The sequence below is a fragment of the Diprion similis genome, chromosome 3 (assembly GCF_021155765.1).
Source record: "Diprion similis isolate iyDipSimi1 chromosome 3, iyDipSimi1.1, whole genome shotgun sequence".
Lineage (NCBI taxonomy): Eukaryota > Metazoa > Arthropoda > Insecta > Hymenoptera > Diprionidae > Diprion > Diprion similis.
Window position 1 is genome coordinate 4,128,946 of NC_060107.1, and position 19,592 is coordinate 4,148,537.

At 36.5% G+C, this 19,592-nt stretch overlaps 3 protein-coding genes across 3 annotated transcripts in view; 2 read left to right on the forward strand and 1 right to left on the reverse strand.

The window, feature by feature from the left end:
* LOC124404320 (E3 ubiquitin-protein ligase MYCBP2) overlaps positions 1 to 3,038 on the forward strand; it is a 164,111-nt gene extending 161,073 nt beyond the window's left edge. The window contains exons 49-53 of the mRNA XM_046878355.1: positions 90 to 461; positions 544 to 768; positions 870 to 1,642; positions 1,735 to 2,105; positions 2,196 to 3,038. Coding sequence (XP_046734311.1) covers positions 90 to 461; positions 544 to 768; positions 870 to 1,642; positions 1,735 to 2,105; positions 2,196 to 2,311 — 1,857 coding nt within the window. The 3' untranslated portion in view covers positions 2,312 to 3,038. The remainder of the gene's footprint in view (positions 1 to 89; positions 462 to 543; positions 769 to 869; positions 1,643 to 1,734; positions 2,106 to 2,195) is intronic.
* Positions 1 to 3,145, reverse strand: part of LOC124404328 — a 32,106-nt gene extending 28,961 nt beyond the window's left edge. Inside the window, exon 1 of the mRNA XM_046878374.1 lies at positions 3,130 to 3,145. The gene's annotated coding sequence lies outside the window, so the exon portion shown is untranslated. The remainder of the gene's footprint in view (positions 1 to 3,129) is intronic.
* A 9,220-nt stretch (positions 3,146 to 12,365) lies between these two features.
* Positions 12,366 to 19,592, forward strand: part of LOC124416815 (WD repeat-containing protein 47) — a 90,633-nt gene continuing 83,406 nt past the window's right edge. Inside the window, exon 1 of the mRNA XM_046898166.1 lies at positions 12,366 to 12,445. Within this exon, the coding sequence (XP_046754122.1) occupies positions 12,381 to 12,445 (65 nt within the window). The 5' untranslated portion in view covers positions 12,366 to 12,380. The remainder of the gene's footprint in view (positions 12,446 to 19,592) is intronic.

Sequence of the window (19,592 nt, forward strand, 5' to 3'; positions counted from 1 at the left end):
CATTCCAACATCAATTGGGATGAACGTGATCCTTTCCTTCAAGCACTATGTGAGAAAGCAGATGCTTATCATTTTATTTTCCTTCGAAGGTGACGTCACTGCTGAGAAGAATGTTACCAGAGATCAAGCCGTTGGCTCTTGCTAGTGTGGTCAACGTCGAACACCTGCCTCCTGCTGATTTCAGCATAGTGTCCGTTACGAATAAAGGGCATATACAATCTAACGAGTTCGATGAACACGAACCAGGAATACTCGACGTTTTTTTGAGTTGTATCGCAAAGGCGCTAACTGTTCAAGTCAAAGTGAAAGGGAAGGAAAATGGTGGTAAAGCCTTACAGACCGTGTCCCTGGCTACGAGTATTCATCCGAAGAATGATATTGGCTCGAGATGGTGGTTGAGAGGATGTATGACCAGAAAATTAGCTGAAGTGATTATACAATTGCTGAAAGATATGGCTGTGGTGAGTGATATTGTGAAACGAAGTGGAAATTCTTGCTAGTAATTTCGACGACTTGTTGCTTACGTCAATTTTAATTTACTAGGGTAAGATATCCGAAGCTTGGGCAGCTGTAACTAAGGCTGCGATAGCTGAAAATATACTGAACCTTACAAGACTGGACGAGAAAAGTCGAGATCCGAACGAATGTCTTCATACACCGACTTTGTGGCTTGCTCTAGCTTCGCTTTGCGTCCTGGACATCGATCACGTTGAGAGGCTTTCTTCTGGACAGTGGAGTGCGGCCGATGGGCAGCCACCACCACCCAGGGTGAGTGTCTTTTTTTCTCTACCTTGAATGTTCGGATAGAATTCATTGTATGTCGTATAAGAACTTCAAGCATATTATTAAATATTGTTTAATCATTTCAGCCGACTTGCAGTAATCACGACGACAACGAGACGAACGCAATAATTCAATGCAACGTCTGTGGTAATCTGTGCGCCGATTGTGACAGGGTTTTACATTTACACAGACGTACTAGGATGCACGTTCGTCAAGTCTGTAAAGAAGAGGAGGAAGCGATTCGCGTTGATCTTCACGAAGGATGCGGACGTACAAAACTGTTCTGGGTCTTGGCTCTCGCGGACAGTAGAACTTTGAAAGCGTTGGTGGAGTTTCGCGATGGTTCACCGAGTAAGCCGATCGGCTCGACGTCGGGAGTTTGTCGATTTTGCGGCACGACTGGAAACACAGGCTTACTCGCCATCGGGAATATATGCTCAGATCACGACTGTCAGGAACACGCGAAAAATGCTTGTAGCAAAGTTCATCCCTGTGGACACGTTTGCGGTGGTGTACGAAACGAACAGCCCTGTCTCCCGTGCTTGCACAGATGCATACCTGGAACTGACTTAAAACAGGACGCCGATGACATGTGCATGATTTGTTTCACCGAAGCACTGTCCTGTGCTCCAGCCATTCAACTGCAGTGTGGTCACGTCTTTCATTTACATTGCTGCCGAAGCGTACTTCTGAAACGATGGGTCGGACCGAGAATTACGTTCAGTTTCTCGCTTTGTCCCATTTGTAAACAGCCGATGGATCATCCAGCGTTGGCTGAACACTTGGTCAGTGTCAAGGCCCTCTTTGAAGACGTTAGAAGAAAGGCTCTGATGAGACTCGAGTACGAAGGATTGCACAAGTAAGTCGTTATTAATTATGTTCCTTGCAAAATTTGTAATGGAGTATTGTAGGAACCGTAGGCTGAAATTCGAATGTTACTGTTTTTCCTAGGGCCGAAGCAGTGGTTGCACCAGGAGCACGATACCACCAGGATCCTGCTGCTTACGCCATGGATCGTTATGCTTACTACGTGTGCTATAAATGTCAAAAGGCATATTATGGCGGTGAAGCAAGATGCGACGCTCAACTCGGCGGAGAGACGTTTGATCCTACTGAACTTGTTTGCGGAGGATGTAGTGATGTTGCAAGGGCCCAAATGTGTCCAAAACATGGTGCCGATTTCCTCGAATATAAGTGTAGGTACTGTTGTTCAGTCGCAGTGTTCTTCTGTTTTGGAACGACGCATTTTTGTAACACGTGCCACGATGATTTTCAACGAGTCGCCAATATTCCCAAAATCGATCTTCCCTCTTGTCCCGCGGGTAAGTGTTTGGTTTTTATTTTTTTTTTTATTTAGTTATGAAAATTCTTTCACAAGATTACAATTAATCTGAATACATGTCTTGTTTTAGGTCCTAAAGGTAAGCAACTAGAGGGAGACGAATGTCCATTGCACGTAAAACATCCACCGACAGGTGAAGAGTTTGCTTTAGGCTGTGGCGTTTGTCGTAACGCGCACACCTTCTGAATTTCCTATACATATATATATGATTAATAATTTATTACACTTCGATCGTTAGACACAACCAATTATCGAACTTTGGGTGAAGTTCCGATCGACATAGTTTTAATAGTTTATAATATTGATTGCGATTAATTGTCGTTAATCGTTATCGAATGTGCCGGCTTAGCTATACTAGTCCAATCCTGGAAGCAGGAAAATCACTCCTCGAATTTACATTTGTATCTGGTAGCCATAGTGAAGCCCGCTCTTCGAACTTGAGCGAATGATCAGCAACTTACTATTGATTTCGAGTAAATTCAACCTCTCTTTAATCAAAAAATTTGCTGAGAAATATACTATGGTTCTTGGGTATGGAGGTAATTAACATGAAGCAATCAGGGCCAAGCAAAAGATGTTGAAATTCGATTTATTTCAAAAGTATAGCAATTCAACCCACTTTGAAATACCGTTGCAATACGGCAAGTGTGATCGAATTTCAGGATGTATCACGGTCTTGAGCATTTAAACGGATCGTGGTTGCAGCCCAAGACTTGCATGTTAGTCAAGTTTGTGAGATGTTAGATGAACAATGGAAAGGAATAATTACTGAATTTCATGAAGTGCACTAATAAAATTATTTATTATTCGTATGAATAATCTTTACATTATTATTACTATGTATACATATTATAAATAATAAATATAGGGTAGGTACGAAGGTGTTATTTAATGATTCGATATGAATATACAAGAAAAATTTCATCAACCAAAATCATAATAAAAATTGTCATCTCGTTCGAATAATGCAGTAATGTAACGAAACGCAATATTTTTCCATTCTAGATGAAAAAATTCTTCATTTTCTTGCATTGCTAAAATAAGTAGTGAGGATTTTTTTGTCGGCTCATATGTTATTTAATTTTCCACAGTTATCATATATTATGTCTGTTCAGATTGAGAATGAAAGTGAAAATAGGAAAAAAAAAAAAAAAAAACGAACCAAACGAAAATTAAGAAAATAAAATAAAATAATTAAACATTGTGATTTGTGGAAAATATATCGTGACAAACAATGTAGTAAGTTGTCAATAATTGAATTTAGTCAGGTGTGTTACCTGCATGTACTCAAATGTCATTAATTGTAAAGATAAGAAATACTGCATGTTTTTTATATTTATTTACTATCGAATTTTTTTCAAATATTATTAGTTGCGCTTTAGCAATAATTTTATTTATTTCTCAATCGAATAATTTATGCCAAATGCTAATTAATTAACGCGTAATTATAAATTATAAACGATATCGCATTAATGCACGATTTAGGTATGATTTTTGTGAAAATATAGAATATAAGTTAAGTAAGTAGATTTATTTCAATGCTATGCAGTGTGAAATCGTTTCAAGATTGAAAGAGTACTTTGCCATCTTCTTCAAAACTATTCTTACAACAACAATTAGATCTCTTGAATTTCCTTGTCGTTTGAATAAATCCATTAGAATTTGCGGGGTGGTAATGTACTCATATCAATATGCCAATTATTGTACAACAATTTGTTAACATTCTCTGTCTTTTATTTACTGGATGATCATATTATACACGCATTTAGTATCATACGTAAGCTAAAAAAAAAAGAAAAGAAAAAAAACAAAAACCATAAAAGAAAAAAAAAATTCTAAAGAAAGATACTCTTGAAACAAGGCTGTTGAATTTTTTCTTTTATTTATCGTAATTTATAATTATAATCCCAGACTACATCAACTAATAAACTAAAAAAAAAATTAGATAAAGTATTATTCGAAGAAATGTTAAAAATGCGGGTTCTGCGTTCTATAAGCGTTTGAAATAGGAGAGGAAACAACAAATTGAATCCTCCAATCAAATCAAACCACCACGTCTCTCGTCTGAGGCCGTCTCAAGGAGCCAATGAAATCGCAACGTTGACGGGAAAGCAGCCTACTTCAGTTTGCAAGAGTCACGTGAAGTTGGCTGCAGATCGACGGCGATATGATTGATCCAAGATGGCGGCGTACTGGTCGACCGCAGGTGGCGCCGCGTAGTGCCGCAGTGTAAAAATAGTTCCGAAACAAGAGGTTGTGTGTGTGGTGCGATACGGACGGTTTTTCGCTTCGATCAGCGGTAAGTAGCCACTATTTACCCTATTGCGTAATTGCAGATAAAAAAGAGCGTGCAGGCGGAGACTTTCGCCTCAGTTCCGTCGTCAATCAACCCAAGGAAGTGGCGATAATCGTTAAATACGAGGTCGGGTGTCGCGTGTGCGAGTCTCCCACGCACATTCGGTCACATACCAGCAACCCTGCCGCCGCCGCTGTCATCGAGGAGTTTTGTCGGCTCTGTTTATTTTTAACGCGATATTAAGAGCCTCCGCATTAATGATGTTTTATAGAAAAACCGCCATCGTTTCGACGGCTGATCATCACACGTCTCCGTAGAGCCGCGGCCTTATTCCTTTCCCGTTTCCCTGCACGCGCAGTGGATTTATTATAACCCCCGAGGATCGCTTCGCGACTGTTTCCGCATCGCCTCGCATCAATCAAAACATTAACGTGAGTGACTCTCTCATCCGAACCTGTTTATTATTCGACTAGAATCCTCGCATAGTCGAAACCTAACGATGCCCTGAAACTTCGATAATTCTCTCATCTTTATCGTCTGACAATCCTTAATAATTGCAAGGATCGTCACTTGTTTGATAGTGGTAGCCTCGCGCAGAGAGATAGTGTGAAAACGGTTCTTCATCGATGATCTAAACGTTAATTCGTACCTGTTTCGTACATCCGAAGACCGGTAAAACGTTTGCCAATTTTTTTTTAATACCGTTACTCGTAATATGCTTAATACCGTAGGTCCAATCAGTAGTAAAATCGGCCTTGGCTTCGGTTTTTCGGTAATTTAAGTTCCAGAGAGATTTCTAGGCGCCAGGGAAAAACCTCGGTGTATGTCTACCGCCTTAAGTGAGACGGATTTAGATATTCCCGCAGGGTAATTGGAGTGAAAATTCCCTCGACGGGAGCCGAAGCTGGTCTCCGTTACGGTTCCAGGTTTTTAACTCCAAAGGGTTCGCGTTGACGGAACGGCAATGAAACACGTGCGTAGCAGCAGCACGAGACAGACGCACGCGGCTTTCGGTGCACGTGAACGCGTGGGTACGAAGAGTCGTGACGAAAAAGAAAAAAACAAAAAAAAAATACAAAAATACAAAAATGAAAAGGAGGTGGATGGGGGTGGATTATTTCTGAACCTCGCAGCTTTGGAAGAACGCCGTTTGTAATGCTCGGGCAAGCCTTTCTATCAAAGGCTTTGAGCTTTCCGCACGTGTAATCGGTTCTCGCTTCACGATGCACTTAGATTCCGGCTTGTACGCTGCAGCACCCCTTTAGGGTGGTTAACAGATGTCGGTTTATTATTATAAAGTGCTGGCAAGCGGGGCTGCCGATGTTTCAGACGAGAGAGAGACGCTAACAAAGGACAAAGAGATTCCATCGTTACGTTGGCGGTGATAAGATCGGGCTACGTGGCGATGCTTTAACCAAACCGCAGATAAGAGTACGAAGAAAAAAGAGAACCGCGAATGTAAGAGCTGGAGAAAAGAGGAATTTCCGCGGTCGTGATCGAGCCGTTTTTACTTTTCCTTTTTTTTATTCTTAGCGGAATTAGCGAAAAGCTTCTTGATACATTCGCGAATAGATTATGCTATTAATTGTATAGTTTTAGACGGTAAAGTTACGTCAAATAGTCGGGAACTTTCGTCCATTGAGAAAAGTCAGGGCGTTATAATGAACCGTAGTGAAAAACGTAAATTTTTTTCTAAATCGTTTTCGAAATTCAGCTATGCTATCGTAAATTGAGTCAAGCTAACTTTCGGAAATTGTATTGTTCAATTTTACAATTATTCGTGCGAAACGAAGCAATAGTATTGCGTTTTTTAGGTACAAGTTTAAGCATTCAAGGTACACAACTATTGAATTTTGAATTTTTTTTATCCCCACTTATAACGGATCCGAGGAAAATTGTCGATTTGAAATGATTAAATTTTTCAGTTTTTACACGTAGTTGTTGTAGTTATTTTCTCTCGATATATGGGAGAGGAAATTAATAGATAAATTCAAATTACTTCTTACGCGACGCGTGCATGAGTCCATAATTTTCAATTCTAAATGTCAACCGACGATCAATTATCCCTGCAGTTTTGGCTGCCGTCTGCAAAGATGAGATGTTTTAATTGACTCTAGGATAAAAAGAACGAAGACGACTTCGACGATCATACCAGTATTATAAGACCGAAAAAGGCGATCTATAGTGTATACATTACCAAAACGAATTCTTACCCATCTATATAGAATTATTCATGAATTCCTTATATATACACCGAGTCCGAGTACCGCTACCTCGTAACGTGCGTAAGTTGTTTATTTCTCACAACTGCTGTAACATCATTCTGGCTTTAAAAAATTTTAACGCATAATACGCGATTTTATACGTCGCGTGCAGTGTGATAAGCAGTGATGGAATTTATCTCTATCAAAATTATGGAATCAGAGAGTTTGATATCCCCTGCAAAAAAAAGCTGGAAATCTCAGGGAATTTTACGCCGTATCTGGAATATAATAATTTTCATTTTTGGTTTATAAACATTCAGCCATTTGGTGGGAAAAAAATTTTCCTTCACATTTCAGGCAATGGTCATCATGGATCAAGCTTTGATTTATTAAAAATTTTACGTGTTACGGAATTCTTACAAATTGCAAAAACCTTTAACCGTAGATAATTTTCGAAAAGTGATTTATTACATTTGTTTGTTTCATTCTTTATCCTCTTACACAAGTTCTGGTGCATTTCGTTACATTGTATATGCAAAAGTTTGCTCCTACTAGTGCCCATAAAAAATTAGATAAATTATCCACGGCGATAGTTTAATTAGGAATTCGTAATTAAATACAGCTCACTGCAATTACTCGCTTCCGTCGTTTAATTGGATCAGACGGGGTTACACACCGTGCAAAGCAAAAGATGCCTCGTCGTATTTATAAAAACGACTGTCCCCTTTCTGCTGGCAGTATATAACGATGATAATAAAATGTGCTCACATCTCAAGTGCATGAAAAGTAATTTATTTACCAGAATTCAGCAGATTTGAATTCCACAAAATTATTGGGGGGGGGGGGAGGGGGGGGGGGAGAAATATTTTTTATCAAAGTTCTTTAAATACACCAAAAATGGATATAAAATAGGTTGTAAGAATATATAGGTATATAAACTTAACGCTCTATGACTCGAAGGGTTAAACACTTGAACTCAATATCGAGCTGACGACGATGATGAAGCGTAAAGTCGACTGCACGTGAAACTGAACAGCTTTTGTATCGTTATCAGCTGTATAACCGAGAACGAAGAGGTGACGCGCCTGCTGCTGCAGTTTAGCTGCTGCACTTGATTAATAGGCGTGATATCGCCCTCGTCAAGACGTCTATTAGACGCAGTCTCACATCGTTGGCATGTGGCACACTCCGTAGCTCCGTTCAGCTCAAAGTGCACTTGGCACATACCTTCCTGATATAAATCCTGTTATTCTTATATATATACCTATTCTCATTTCTTCTCACCCAATAAAAATCTTCCTGCAATTACTTTACAAGTACAAATCCAAAAAGAGAATGAACTTGTTTAATTTGAATAAACAAATTTTCTTTTACAATTTCTCTGGATCTATATATATATCCTGTGTAGGTATGTCAGAATGTGATCGTAGAACGTGAATCGATCTTCCGTAACAAGAATAAAAGAAAACAAAAAAAGAAATGTGAACCGTTTGCAATTTCCTTTGGATCAGGATTTTGTCCGGTTGTTAATACAGTCGGTCTAAATGTCGACGCGGATTCTGCAGAATTAAACTGCAATCGTAATTCTATTATCGCCAGATGATTGCTGTAGGCAGGCAGGTTGAATCATCGATTCCCATCATATTCTCTGACGTAACCATATAACTCTTCTCCTCACAGACACTGGAGGCGAAATATAAATGCGGAAGGGAGTTTGTCGCTCCATTTCTATCCGCATATCTGCATCTCTCCTCTCGTATCTCGGTGATTCATCCGTCATCATTTTATCTCTGTCTTTTACTCTCTCGCTCGGTTCTTCTTCTTCTCTCTCTCTCTCCAATCCTCGACGGCGCATGCCTGAGTAATAGTTATGGATAGATAGATAGTTTATCTCCCCCTTTTATCTTCATCTCCGGTGTCGATGATTGCCATCTCTTCGTCAATATCAAATCAGGGACTAAATTGTTCACAAAATACTAGAGAAAGTGTGGGGATTCAATTACTACCATTCAGCATCAGCTGCAATGAACTCTAGGTCATTACGTCGATTTAAATTTCGTCCTTTTTTTTCTTCTTCTCATTCTTTGATACAGGAATTTTTAAAAATCGTGTACACGTCTTTTTTTGCACGTTTTTGTTCTAGGTTTAAATACAGAATCATTGGACCAAACCAATCGTCAACTGTAATACATGCGTTAGAATAAAGATTTATTCTGTGATAATTAATAATATTTCAAAGTGTTTAAAAAAAAAGAACAATCGTGAAATAATCGATTCCTGTGTAAAACAAAAAACAAAACTTTGTGTTTTTTTTTTTAGGCAACCTACTGCATATTATACGCTATTGAAAGTGTGTATAATCTTATTTATAACCGATTGTGAATAAGTTACCGTAATGAAAGATCTAGCCGCAGGCGTGCAGGCAGTTAACGCGATTCGGTTGCACATGAAGCCACTTGGCAAATCCATATCTTCAATCTCTAGTCACACTCTGAATGCCCTGCATCAACCCGTTAGTATTTAAATGCTTACTTTTTTTTTATGGAAATTTCATCATATATATATATATATATATATATATATATATGATGAAATTTCCATAAAAAAAAAGTAAGCATATATATATATATACTATATATAATTAACCACGTAGGATGGATAGATATAAATATATAACACACTGCACACTTTTTGTTGTTGGTTGAAAATTCATCAATTCTTGCGGCTCTGCAGCTTCTTAATTCCAAATTCCAATTCCTCGTCGCACTTCGGGCTCGTTTTCTAATCCGGGAAGATTTTCTTGCAGATTAAACCTAATTACGATTCTATCCTTTTTTTCTCTTCTTAAAATTTTTTTTTCTTATTATAGATCTACGTACGTCTTATTTATTTTTTCTTTCATTTTTTAGCAACGATTCCGATTTGCCGGTTTTTTTTTACGGCCGGCTAGACTAGAGCCGTGAACATCTATCTATGAATCTATGAAGATGTTTCTAAATCGATGATCCTACGATTCTACACGGCATCGGCAAAGCGCCTTTCGATTCTCTGTATTATATTATAACACTTGCCTAGAACGCGTTTCGCGGCGCACTTGACCGCCTGACATCATTTACTATAATATATGGATGTATAATAAACTGTCCGGCATGCACGGCTCTAATGTGCAACGCTTTCACGTTTTGCATTTCTTTCCTTTCTTCATCATCCATTTTTATTTTTTTTTTTTCTCTCTCTCTCTCTCTCCGCGATTCATTTATACATAATTATGTATGCATACTCAGACAATTCATATATTATAAGAATTTTTTTAAAAGCCATTCTTTTTAATTCAAATAATTTTTATATATATGTATCTTTGCGATATATATATATAAAAATCTACGTTATTTTATTTGCACGGACGCTTGTGATAAATTAATTAGAAGATACCGGAAGAAACCTAACAAGGCCAAGTTTAATCACATTTGGTGGACAACGTGCAGCGGCGAATATGGGACGAAAAAATTTACCGCTTTTATAACGTTTCTATAACGTGTATACTAGTATGTCATAGTTATAGAGAGAAGAAAAAAAACAGGATTTGAGAGTTTCGACCGCGAATGTTTATATGTTTTCTAACTTACTAAAAGAAATATAAAATTTACTCATCGAGTCAGAATTACTAATCAATCGTATAATGTAGGTTAAAGTATTTATTTATCTATCTTTTTGATCCTTTTTTTTCCCTTCTTCTTTTTTATACCTGTTATATTATTATATCTTAAAATTTTTATTTCTACTTGAAATAATTATCTTACAATTGGTAATTTTCATGCGATTCTTAGTTTCTTTATATTATGGTTAATTAGGTAATATGAAATTTTGGAATGTTGAAAATTTTCAACACTTGAACGAATCTGATATCCTCAGGCACGTGGAAACATTTATTATACCTCCGGTCTCAACTACCATATATTATACTGTGTTTACTATCTGACACACACGTGAGCTTTGTGGTTTCAAATAACACCAACGTTTCCATCTCACTCGTGAATGCAGACTAAACATTTCTTCGGAATTAATGTATAAGAGACGCATACATATGTAACTCAATACGTCAGGATTTTACCAAGAAAAATTTATATGTAGACGTACAATTAACTCGTTGATAAATTCAATTGAAGATACTACGAATGATTAATGTTACGATTATCAGACCACGTGATACCGTTTTTTTTTTTTATTTTTCATACAAACTTATGATATTGATCGATATTTGTATTTCCTTTATCACGTGACAATCGAACAGCTTGATTATATCCAACGTTTCAAGCGAATTAGCTAATCAATTAGGAAATCGATTATTTCTATCTCTATTTCAGTCCCATTTAGTCGATGATCAGTTTCAGTATAATTACCGTTCCGAAACGAGACACATTATACAGCGAAATCGTATTTAATGTATTTCCTGAAAAGTGAACTGATTTTTTTTCGTATATAAATATTTTTTTACAATAAACTTTTAAAGACGCCGAATAAATCTTTCGAATTATACAAACAAAAAACGAAAACGAGAAATTTATTTACCGGATTATTGAATCAATAGAGACTTACAAATGAGTTCCCTTAAAATCATGAGTTGAAAAACGAATCGACGTGGAAAGTGCCGAAGAGGAAATATTTATACGCTTTTGCTTTTGCGACCCAGGCGTCGAAACCTGAAGTCTTTGGGCCTCTGGATCCGGAAAGTCTTTAGTCTTTTAAATTCACTGCGTTTAACATTATTTTTAATCCCATTTCCAGTACGATCCGTTTTAAAAACGTCGAGGTATGTAGCCGGTCGCAACGTAAAACGCAAGTGCAACGGTGCATCTCGGATGTTCCTACGCACCTGCAACGTTAAGGAGGTGAACGTGGATGCTGAATTACGATTTGTGAGAGCCAGTCGCCGGTTTGCTCGAGTACGGATAGTAGAGTGGAAACCGTCGTCAGTGCCGGACGTAGCTTCGTTCGCGTCGTCTGCTAACCAGACGGTATTCCTCCACTGATTTTGAGTTGCTTCTTGATTCCATGTATCCGGTCTTCGAACGGTTTATCGTTTTTAAAGAGAACCGTTGGTGGTGAGCAGTGCTCGATGATGAGATCGATCGATCAGAGTCATCGTTAAGATACACGTTAACTTATGTATGTATGTACAAGTGTCGGGAGATTCGAAGAGAGATAAAGATAAAGAGAGAGAGAGAGAGAGAGAGAACCGAAGTGAGAATTTGAATGGAGTTGGAACGGTCTTGGTACTCTTTGATGTATACTCGATGACGTTGTGGTGGTTTCTTTACACGTTACGTGAGATCGGTTCTTACTACTGACCTTACGCAAAACGATATATGCTTGTTGCGCTCACAACTGTGTCTACGCTTTTGCGTGTTTAGAAGAGTTTACTGTGTGTGTCGCGTCGTGTGAATAACAAACAGGTCTGGGTCATTGAGCACTAGACACCAGCAGTGGTCTTGTGTCTTGTCTTTGTTTTCTGTTGTCTAACGCACCTTTTACCTGTTAAATCAGTTTACTTTGAAGAGAGCAGAAGTCAAGACTCCCCGGAAATTAACATCTACTTTACACCTGATGGTTAACTTGTATTTGTTCTTCTCTTTCTATCTCTCTCTTTCTTTCTCTCTCTCTCTCGATATTGGATCGCTGGTTTATTCATTTGACAGTAAAGATAAACGGTGAAAAGTTTATTGATTGGATAATATGGAAAGCATAGTTCGTTACAATGGTGGTTGCGACCTCTTCGACGGTTGCCTTGGTTGAGGATTTAACAAAGGACACTAACGCAAGGTATGATCGATCATTATAATCAATAACCTTACTTATAGGTTAATTATTATACGTATCCTTAATTCCTTACTACTTCTTACACGTCTCCTTGAACACGATGTGGTAAAATGCGACAGCATCATCTTGTAATTCTATCACGATACGAAGGTTCAAAACTTCTACCAGCTTAATGCGCGTTTAACGACCGTGCCTGATTTATATTGCGGTGTGGATTACCTTGCATGGTGTTTTGTGTATTAAATACATTATTAAAAGTGTTAACTGTAGGTAGATTCACGCTACGCGAACACCTACAGCTAAGTCAACTCGAGTTTCTGCATTCTCACCATTCAGGATGCTCAAAGTTGCAATCAATTAACTAGACTTTAGGTTGAACTCACTTTTATGAGAAGCAACTTTTACGAGCTTAAAGTTAGTAACGTTATCCTGTAACTAAACGTTGAGGAAAAAAATTTGAACTATCAGTTTTTACCGAATTTTAAACGTTTCCAAAATTGTCATGACAATGTTAATAACTTCGAAATGACTTTTGGTAACATCCTACAGAATAACAATTTAATTATATGCGCTAGCAGACATCAGCGCGTTTCAGGAAGTCAAGGTTTAACGTATCACGTGTCCGTTCGTTGATCGTCGTCGTCGTCTGCAATATATAGCCTACATTCGATGTTTAAGTAAAGTTGCGTTGCTGCAACGGAGGGCCGATTAACGGTATAATCGTAGTTCGCGGGATACACCAACCAGTTCTTGGTCTTCGTCGCAGTTACGAAGTGACCTTCGAATGACCTCGGTGACCTTCGCGTTTCCATTTTAAGGGACCAACGTCGTTGACGTACCACCGAAGGATCCATGGATCCAACGGATCCGACCACACCGTATAAGATGATCGCGTGTCGTTGGTTCAACTGTATAACAATTACTGACTTTATTTAACTACCTTTAGAGTGTCACTCGTTTCAGCAAAACTCACGTTATACATATATCTATTCGCTGTTATAACCTGACCTAGCGTAGTACGTAAAGGTATTAAAAGGAAGGAAGGTTGCAGGTACAACCTGCAGCCTATCTTCCGGACGCATAATTTCCACCTGACAACCGGTTGCTGCTGCTGCTGCTGCTGCTGCTGCTGCTGACGATGTTGCTGTTATTGCACCATACGGTTGTTATTCCAGTGATGCTGAATCTCATATCTTAAATTTAGATGCAGCAGTTATGTTCATGAGGATTGAGTTAGTAACGTTACTCTAACGATGCATGGATGATTTCCGGAAAATCGTTACTTCCTATGTTTAGGGTTAAATGAAATTTGATAAATCGTCATAGCAAAAATTTATGTACTCATATTTTCGAAAGTCATTCGGAAAGATTTTTTCATCCGCGTGTATATTCGGGGTGGCTGTTGTTGCTGAAAATTTCCTTAAATCCTGGAATCATCCTGGAACTTAAAAATTACTCTTTGAGTACTGGAAAAGTCTAGAAACACTTTGATTTATCCTCCTGGAAAAGTTGGCGAGGTATACTTTTTGATTGAAAACTGCGACATTTTATTCGTTATAGATTGCCTTGAATGAGTTGAATTTTAGTCTTGTGTATAAGCTGGTGTATAAATTTTTTCATTCGACGCCCAACCAACTTATCGTATCCTTAATTCATCGAAAATTCATCGAAAAACGATATCAAGGCTTTGGCATTTTTTTTAATCAATTGTCTCAAAAACTTTTGGAATAGTCTTGGAATCTGAATTTCAGTCTGTGAATGAGGTTGAAGACTCTTGAAGGTAATTGACTCGACAGATACCATTTAAATCAGCGAACATCGTTGTAATAGGAAAAATGACTATTTTGAAAATTTATAATATTTAACTTTTCAAAATATTAATGAGTTCTGTCTTATTATTATGATTTACCGAATTTTATACATTCATTTCTCACTCCTGCAAATTTGGAAATAACGATTTTCCGAAATAACTTCAGTCTTATTTAACTTCGAAATTTTAATAAAACACTAAAGTGTTGTGGGATTTATTATTAACTTATGCATCTCAGGCCTATGACAAGAGTGAAACATTTATTCCTTTGAACTTCTTTTGCTGCGGGTTTTCGGAATACGGATTTTAGTTGAATGTAACAATCTTTTTGGTGGTTGTATTTTTTATTTTAATGCATTTTTTAACTGATATGTCGTACAAGTTATTACAGATATATGTATGTCTGAATTAATTTTACTTTTTTTTTCTTCTTTGCTTGATCGATGGTTGTAGGTTTTTTATATTCATTAATTCGCTCGTTCTATTTTCACAATCCCCGTTCACGCGTTAATCTAACCTCCTCGATAAATCGTCGGGAAAATGTGTGTGTGTGTATATATATATATATATATATATATATATATATATAGACTTCAAAAGGAGGAAAATTCCTGTCGAGGATTCGCAATTTCGGGAAGAGGAAGGAATCGGGATGCGGAAGAAGGCGCAAATGACTCAGCCAATTACGCCAACCATGTCCAATTTCAACCTTCTTCATTCGCTCGAACGCGTCGTTACTACCGGGTGTTCACATGTGTCTATACGTGCGTCTGTGTGTGTGTGTGTGTGTGTGTGTGTGCGCGCGCGCTTAACACTATACGGTATCCTAGGTTATATCTCGTTCCTTCAGGGTTAAATAGAAATGGAATAGAAGAGAAGAAAAGAAAAAAAAAAAAAATCAAAAATTGCGCACGAGAAGAGGAAATTGGAGAGGAAAAGATTGACCGACGTTTACTGCTCCTATAACTTCAACACGTTTGTGTGTTTGTGTGTTTGTGTGCAGGTTATATAGTTTCTATTGCAGAATGTGTGCGAGTCTATATTTATTTATTTATTTTTTTTTTTTTTTTTTTTACATCTGTTTTCTCCATTCCGCATTGCACACGGTAGTTTTCTCAGATTGATATACGCGGTATGTTTATATACCTACACGTATATAGATATTTGTATATATGTATATACCTACACATAAGAGAGTTTTCAACGAGGTATATAATTTATGAGAACTCTTCATGCCTTGCTGGACACATTATTGCATCAGGTAGTGCAGCAGTCAACGTCGCGATGCAATTCCTCGTTATGCTAAATATTGGCCAGGGTTTACCTGGCTTAATTATTTTTTAATTCATTCATGTTATTATGGGTACGCGTTTTATGTTAAGCTTATTATACATCGATTGAAAGTCATTTATATTCCGTGTGGTTTCAATATGTATATAAATTTTTTTTTTTTCAACTGATGTAACGAAGTAAATGAAAAACCCGGCGGACATGTCGAGCGGAAGAAATTTTTCATAGAAGTCAAATGTTAATTATTCGACAACAACAGAAAAGTCGACGTTCACTGCCTCGTAATGTTTCATTAATTTCAGATTCTTAATTTTGTTGCTATATATATATATAGCATTGCTATTAATTTACTGCAGGAACTTTGCTTATGTATTAAATGTTATTAAATTTCATGCAAAAAAAAGATCCCTGATCAGCCTGATCGCTAAATTTGATATTTCTTGATATATTAAGCCTCACCTTTCTGTGATATGAATTTTTCAACGATTATCGAATCAAACTTTTTTGAAAAAAAAAAACAAAAAAAAAACATTTTAGATAATAAATCTTTTCACGCCAAAGGAAAGTACTTACTTGATGTTGATTTTGAGGGCTGTCAAATTTCAGAGAATTTTTATTTTGACATGTTCGATAAAATTTCAGGTCGGTAATGGGGGGGGGGGGGGGGGATAAATAAAAAAATTTCGTCTCAAACGAAGCACCCTAATATATATATGTATATGTATATATATATATGACATAGCGTACGTGTTCGGAAATTTTTATGCTACGGCATTTGCATTGCTCTCTCTGCCCGAATTATCACCCGACAGACAAGCATCTCGATGTTTTATTCAAATTTACCGTTTTCGACTGGACCGCGCGTTGGTTTGTATGTATGTACGTATGTATAACATACTTTTTTTTTTAACGTTATCTCCTTCGACGCGCGTCGTTCGTTCCTTTTATCGTCGACGCTAATTACGCAAGTTCGTTCTCCAGGGTTTATTGAATTTGGGCTAATTAACAAATAACAGCAATTTAAATTTTCCCTTTGCAATTTTTGGCAAGAACTTTATTTCCTTTTTTATAATAATTAAAATCCAACGGTAGAGGTTATACTGCAAGAATTACACAGGTTTATATATATATATATATATATACATGTGTGCGTATATATATATAAACGAGAAGAAATTATAAAGATTTAAAATATCGACAAATTCTCTGTCACAAAGAATCGAAGAAGTTTTTTTTGTGACAAATTTTTTAAATTAATTTTAAAACTGAATACTGTTTGCAGAAGATATTTATTATTAATTTTATTATTCAGTCGCAGTTATTTGTTCGCGTTTGGTTTTTCTTTTAAGAAAGCGAAAATTAATCCTTTGTCTTGCTCAAAGTCTTACCTCAGCAGCATTATCGAACCGGAAACGAACGGCGGTGCAGATAATAATAACATGTAAATCGGGCTGCCCTGCAGGAGTCGCGAGGATCTTGGAGTATATTGAGAGGCATGTCAAGCGGTTGAGAAGGGGTTAATTAAGAACCAGAAACGCGGCTCTTAATCAAGGACTATACGGTACCAGGGATCGATAATAAACCGGAGATGGAAAAGCCTGAAAGCTCTCGTCCGTGTCTACTTGCAGGATAATAATAAACCTGCGTTTAGTTTAAGATTTTTAAATTAGATCGCTGATTTTCTAGTAAAAAATTTTTAATAGACTCAAATTTTTGAGATCAGCTTAACGATTCCATTTTCAGTGAGAATTATTATTTCGCGAATGTAGGATCGTCTGAAATCGAATAATCTACTTTCAAAAATTAACGAAGTGTTATATTCAGATCTTAGAAATTATAAAACTTCTTTAAAGTATAGTTCTGAACTTTTGAAACAATGATTTTAGCTTCAATAATTAGCTACATTAACGTTAATAATTTCAATTTGGTAATATTTTTTATCACAAACGAGTTTTTTCATCTGCCAATTTATTTTCTCTCTTTTTTTTTTTTTATTATCTTCGTGCATGGTTGCCAACTTAATTTATCAATGCGGTATAAGTGTGTACATACATACACATCATTTAGCTTATATATATATATATATATATATATCGTATCCTATAATTAAATCACTTTCCAACTCTCCCAGTTATTATTTTAACAACCATGATGCTAATATATAGCGCGAATAATAATGAACACACGATGCACGCGTATAAATGTCAGACTACTTTTCCTTAGAACCTAATTATTCACTCGAGGTACACGCGATTATGTTTAAACAATTATTATCCACATCATTTTACATTCCACTATTATCTCCCAAATATCTTTGATTCGCATTTTAAGTTTTACCCTATAAATTATCAAGATTTACAATTACCGTATTCCTTACATCCTTATATATTTACAAAAATTATCAATGATGATTTTTTTTTACTGACTTTATATGATCTAGACACTGGTGAGGACGAAATACAAAGTACAGAGTTCCTTGCGAGCGCATTGATCGTCAATAGATTCACGTAGATGATAAGAATTGACGAAAAATGAATATAAGGAAACGGATCTAGCCTTCTTCTTCATCATCTTCTTCTTCTTCTTTGCGCCGAACTTGTTTCTCTTTTTAAAATCACGTACTTCATGTATCATATCAGAGCTTTCTGCGAATTTCGAAAAGGTGTGTCCGTTATAAGAGTGTCATACATGGCAGGTATATACCAGTTCGATGTCTCGAGTGGTAAAATAATGAGATATTTAGTACGGAAAATGAAAAAAATGAGTCGATAATCTTCACGCATATCACGCAATATGTAAATATATTTATTGGTGTAAATGCACCTGCGTTTCGTTAATTATATATATACAAGAATCTTTTAGCGGTTTTTTCCTCTCTCGTTTCCGTATCTTAAAACGAAACGTCCTATCCGACTGGTTGAATCTTCTTTTTGTTTTTTTTTTCTTTCATTTCTTCTTATTTTTTTATTTTTCAATCTCTTTTTCTTGTGTACACGAAAAATTAATGAAAACACACTCATGTCTTATAAATCTTGTCGTCTTTGCGGTTCGAGTTTATCTTCTCACCGTATATAGTGTGTTTAATAAAAATCAACCTCAGAGATTATTAATATATGGATGTGGATCGAACGATATAAGTTTTCAAATTTTACCTGCTGAATATTTTCTCACGGTCTGCAGTATAAATTGGAAATCTATTTCCGTTCCTTGTCCGGAACTTTTCTGTACATATATGTATATAACGTTTCTGCACATTATGTAGAGACTACTGTAACAACGAATCGCGTGCACGACATTGAGTCTATAATCTGTATTCATATATGTATACTATGTATATAGCTAAGTTATATGCGTACGGTTTTTACACGAACATATGCATATATAGTAATATATATTGGAAATTTGGCATTTGGACACATCGCGTCGCGTGCAAAGTTCATCCCGATGATGTGTGGAGGGTGAGGTTGTTTCAAATTTTAAATCTACATTGCGAAATAGATGTAACTTAACGCGTGGCTGAAAATTAAGGCTACAGATATACCGCACAGTTCTTTGTTTTATCCTTATTTAATTTTTGGATCAATTGGATTCTATTTCCTAAAGTTTAGGGTGGCGCAAAAAACCGACTATTTTTTTTTTTGTTGAGTCTCGTGTGACAAAATGTTAGTTTTTGATGTTTCAAGAGCCCGATCCAAAGGACAGCTCAACAAAAAAAATTTTAAGTGGTCGCTCCAAATTTTTTAAATTGTCAAAAATCGTCAAAAAATTCAATTAAATAAATTATATTTTCGGTACTATGTTTGATTTTTAATTCATGTCGTGGTGTATTGTTATCGATTCTTTCTTACTAAATTAAAGACAAAAAATTGATGAAATTTTAATATGAATATTAAAAGTTCGCTCGAAAAGATCTAAAGAAATGCACCAAAAAATTGGAAAAAAAATAATGAGCGACCTTTCAAAATTCAAATTTTCTACTGAAACTTTCGGAAACTTATTTTTTTTTTTTTACTTAGTATTGTTATTAATATTGCATGTGGAGCAATTGAA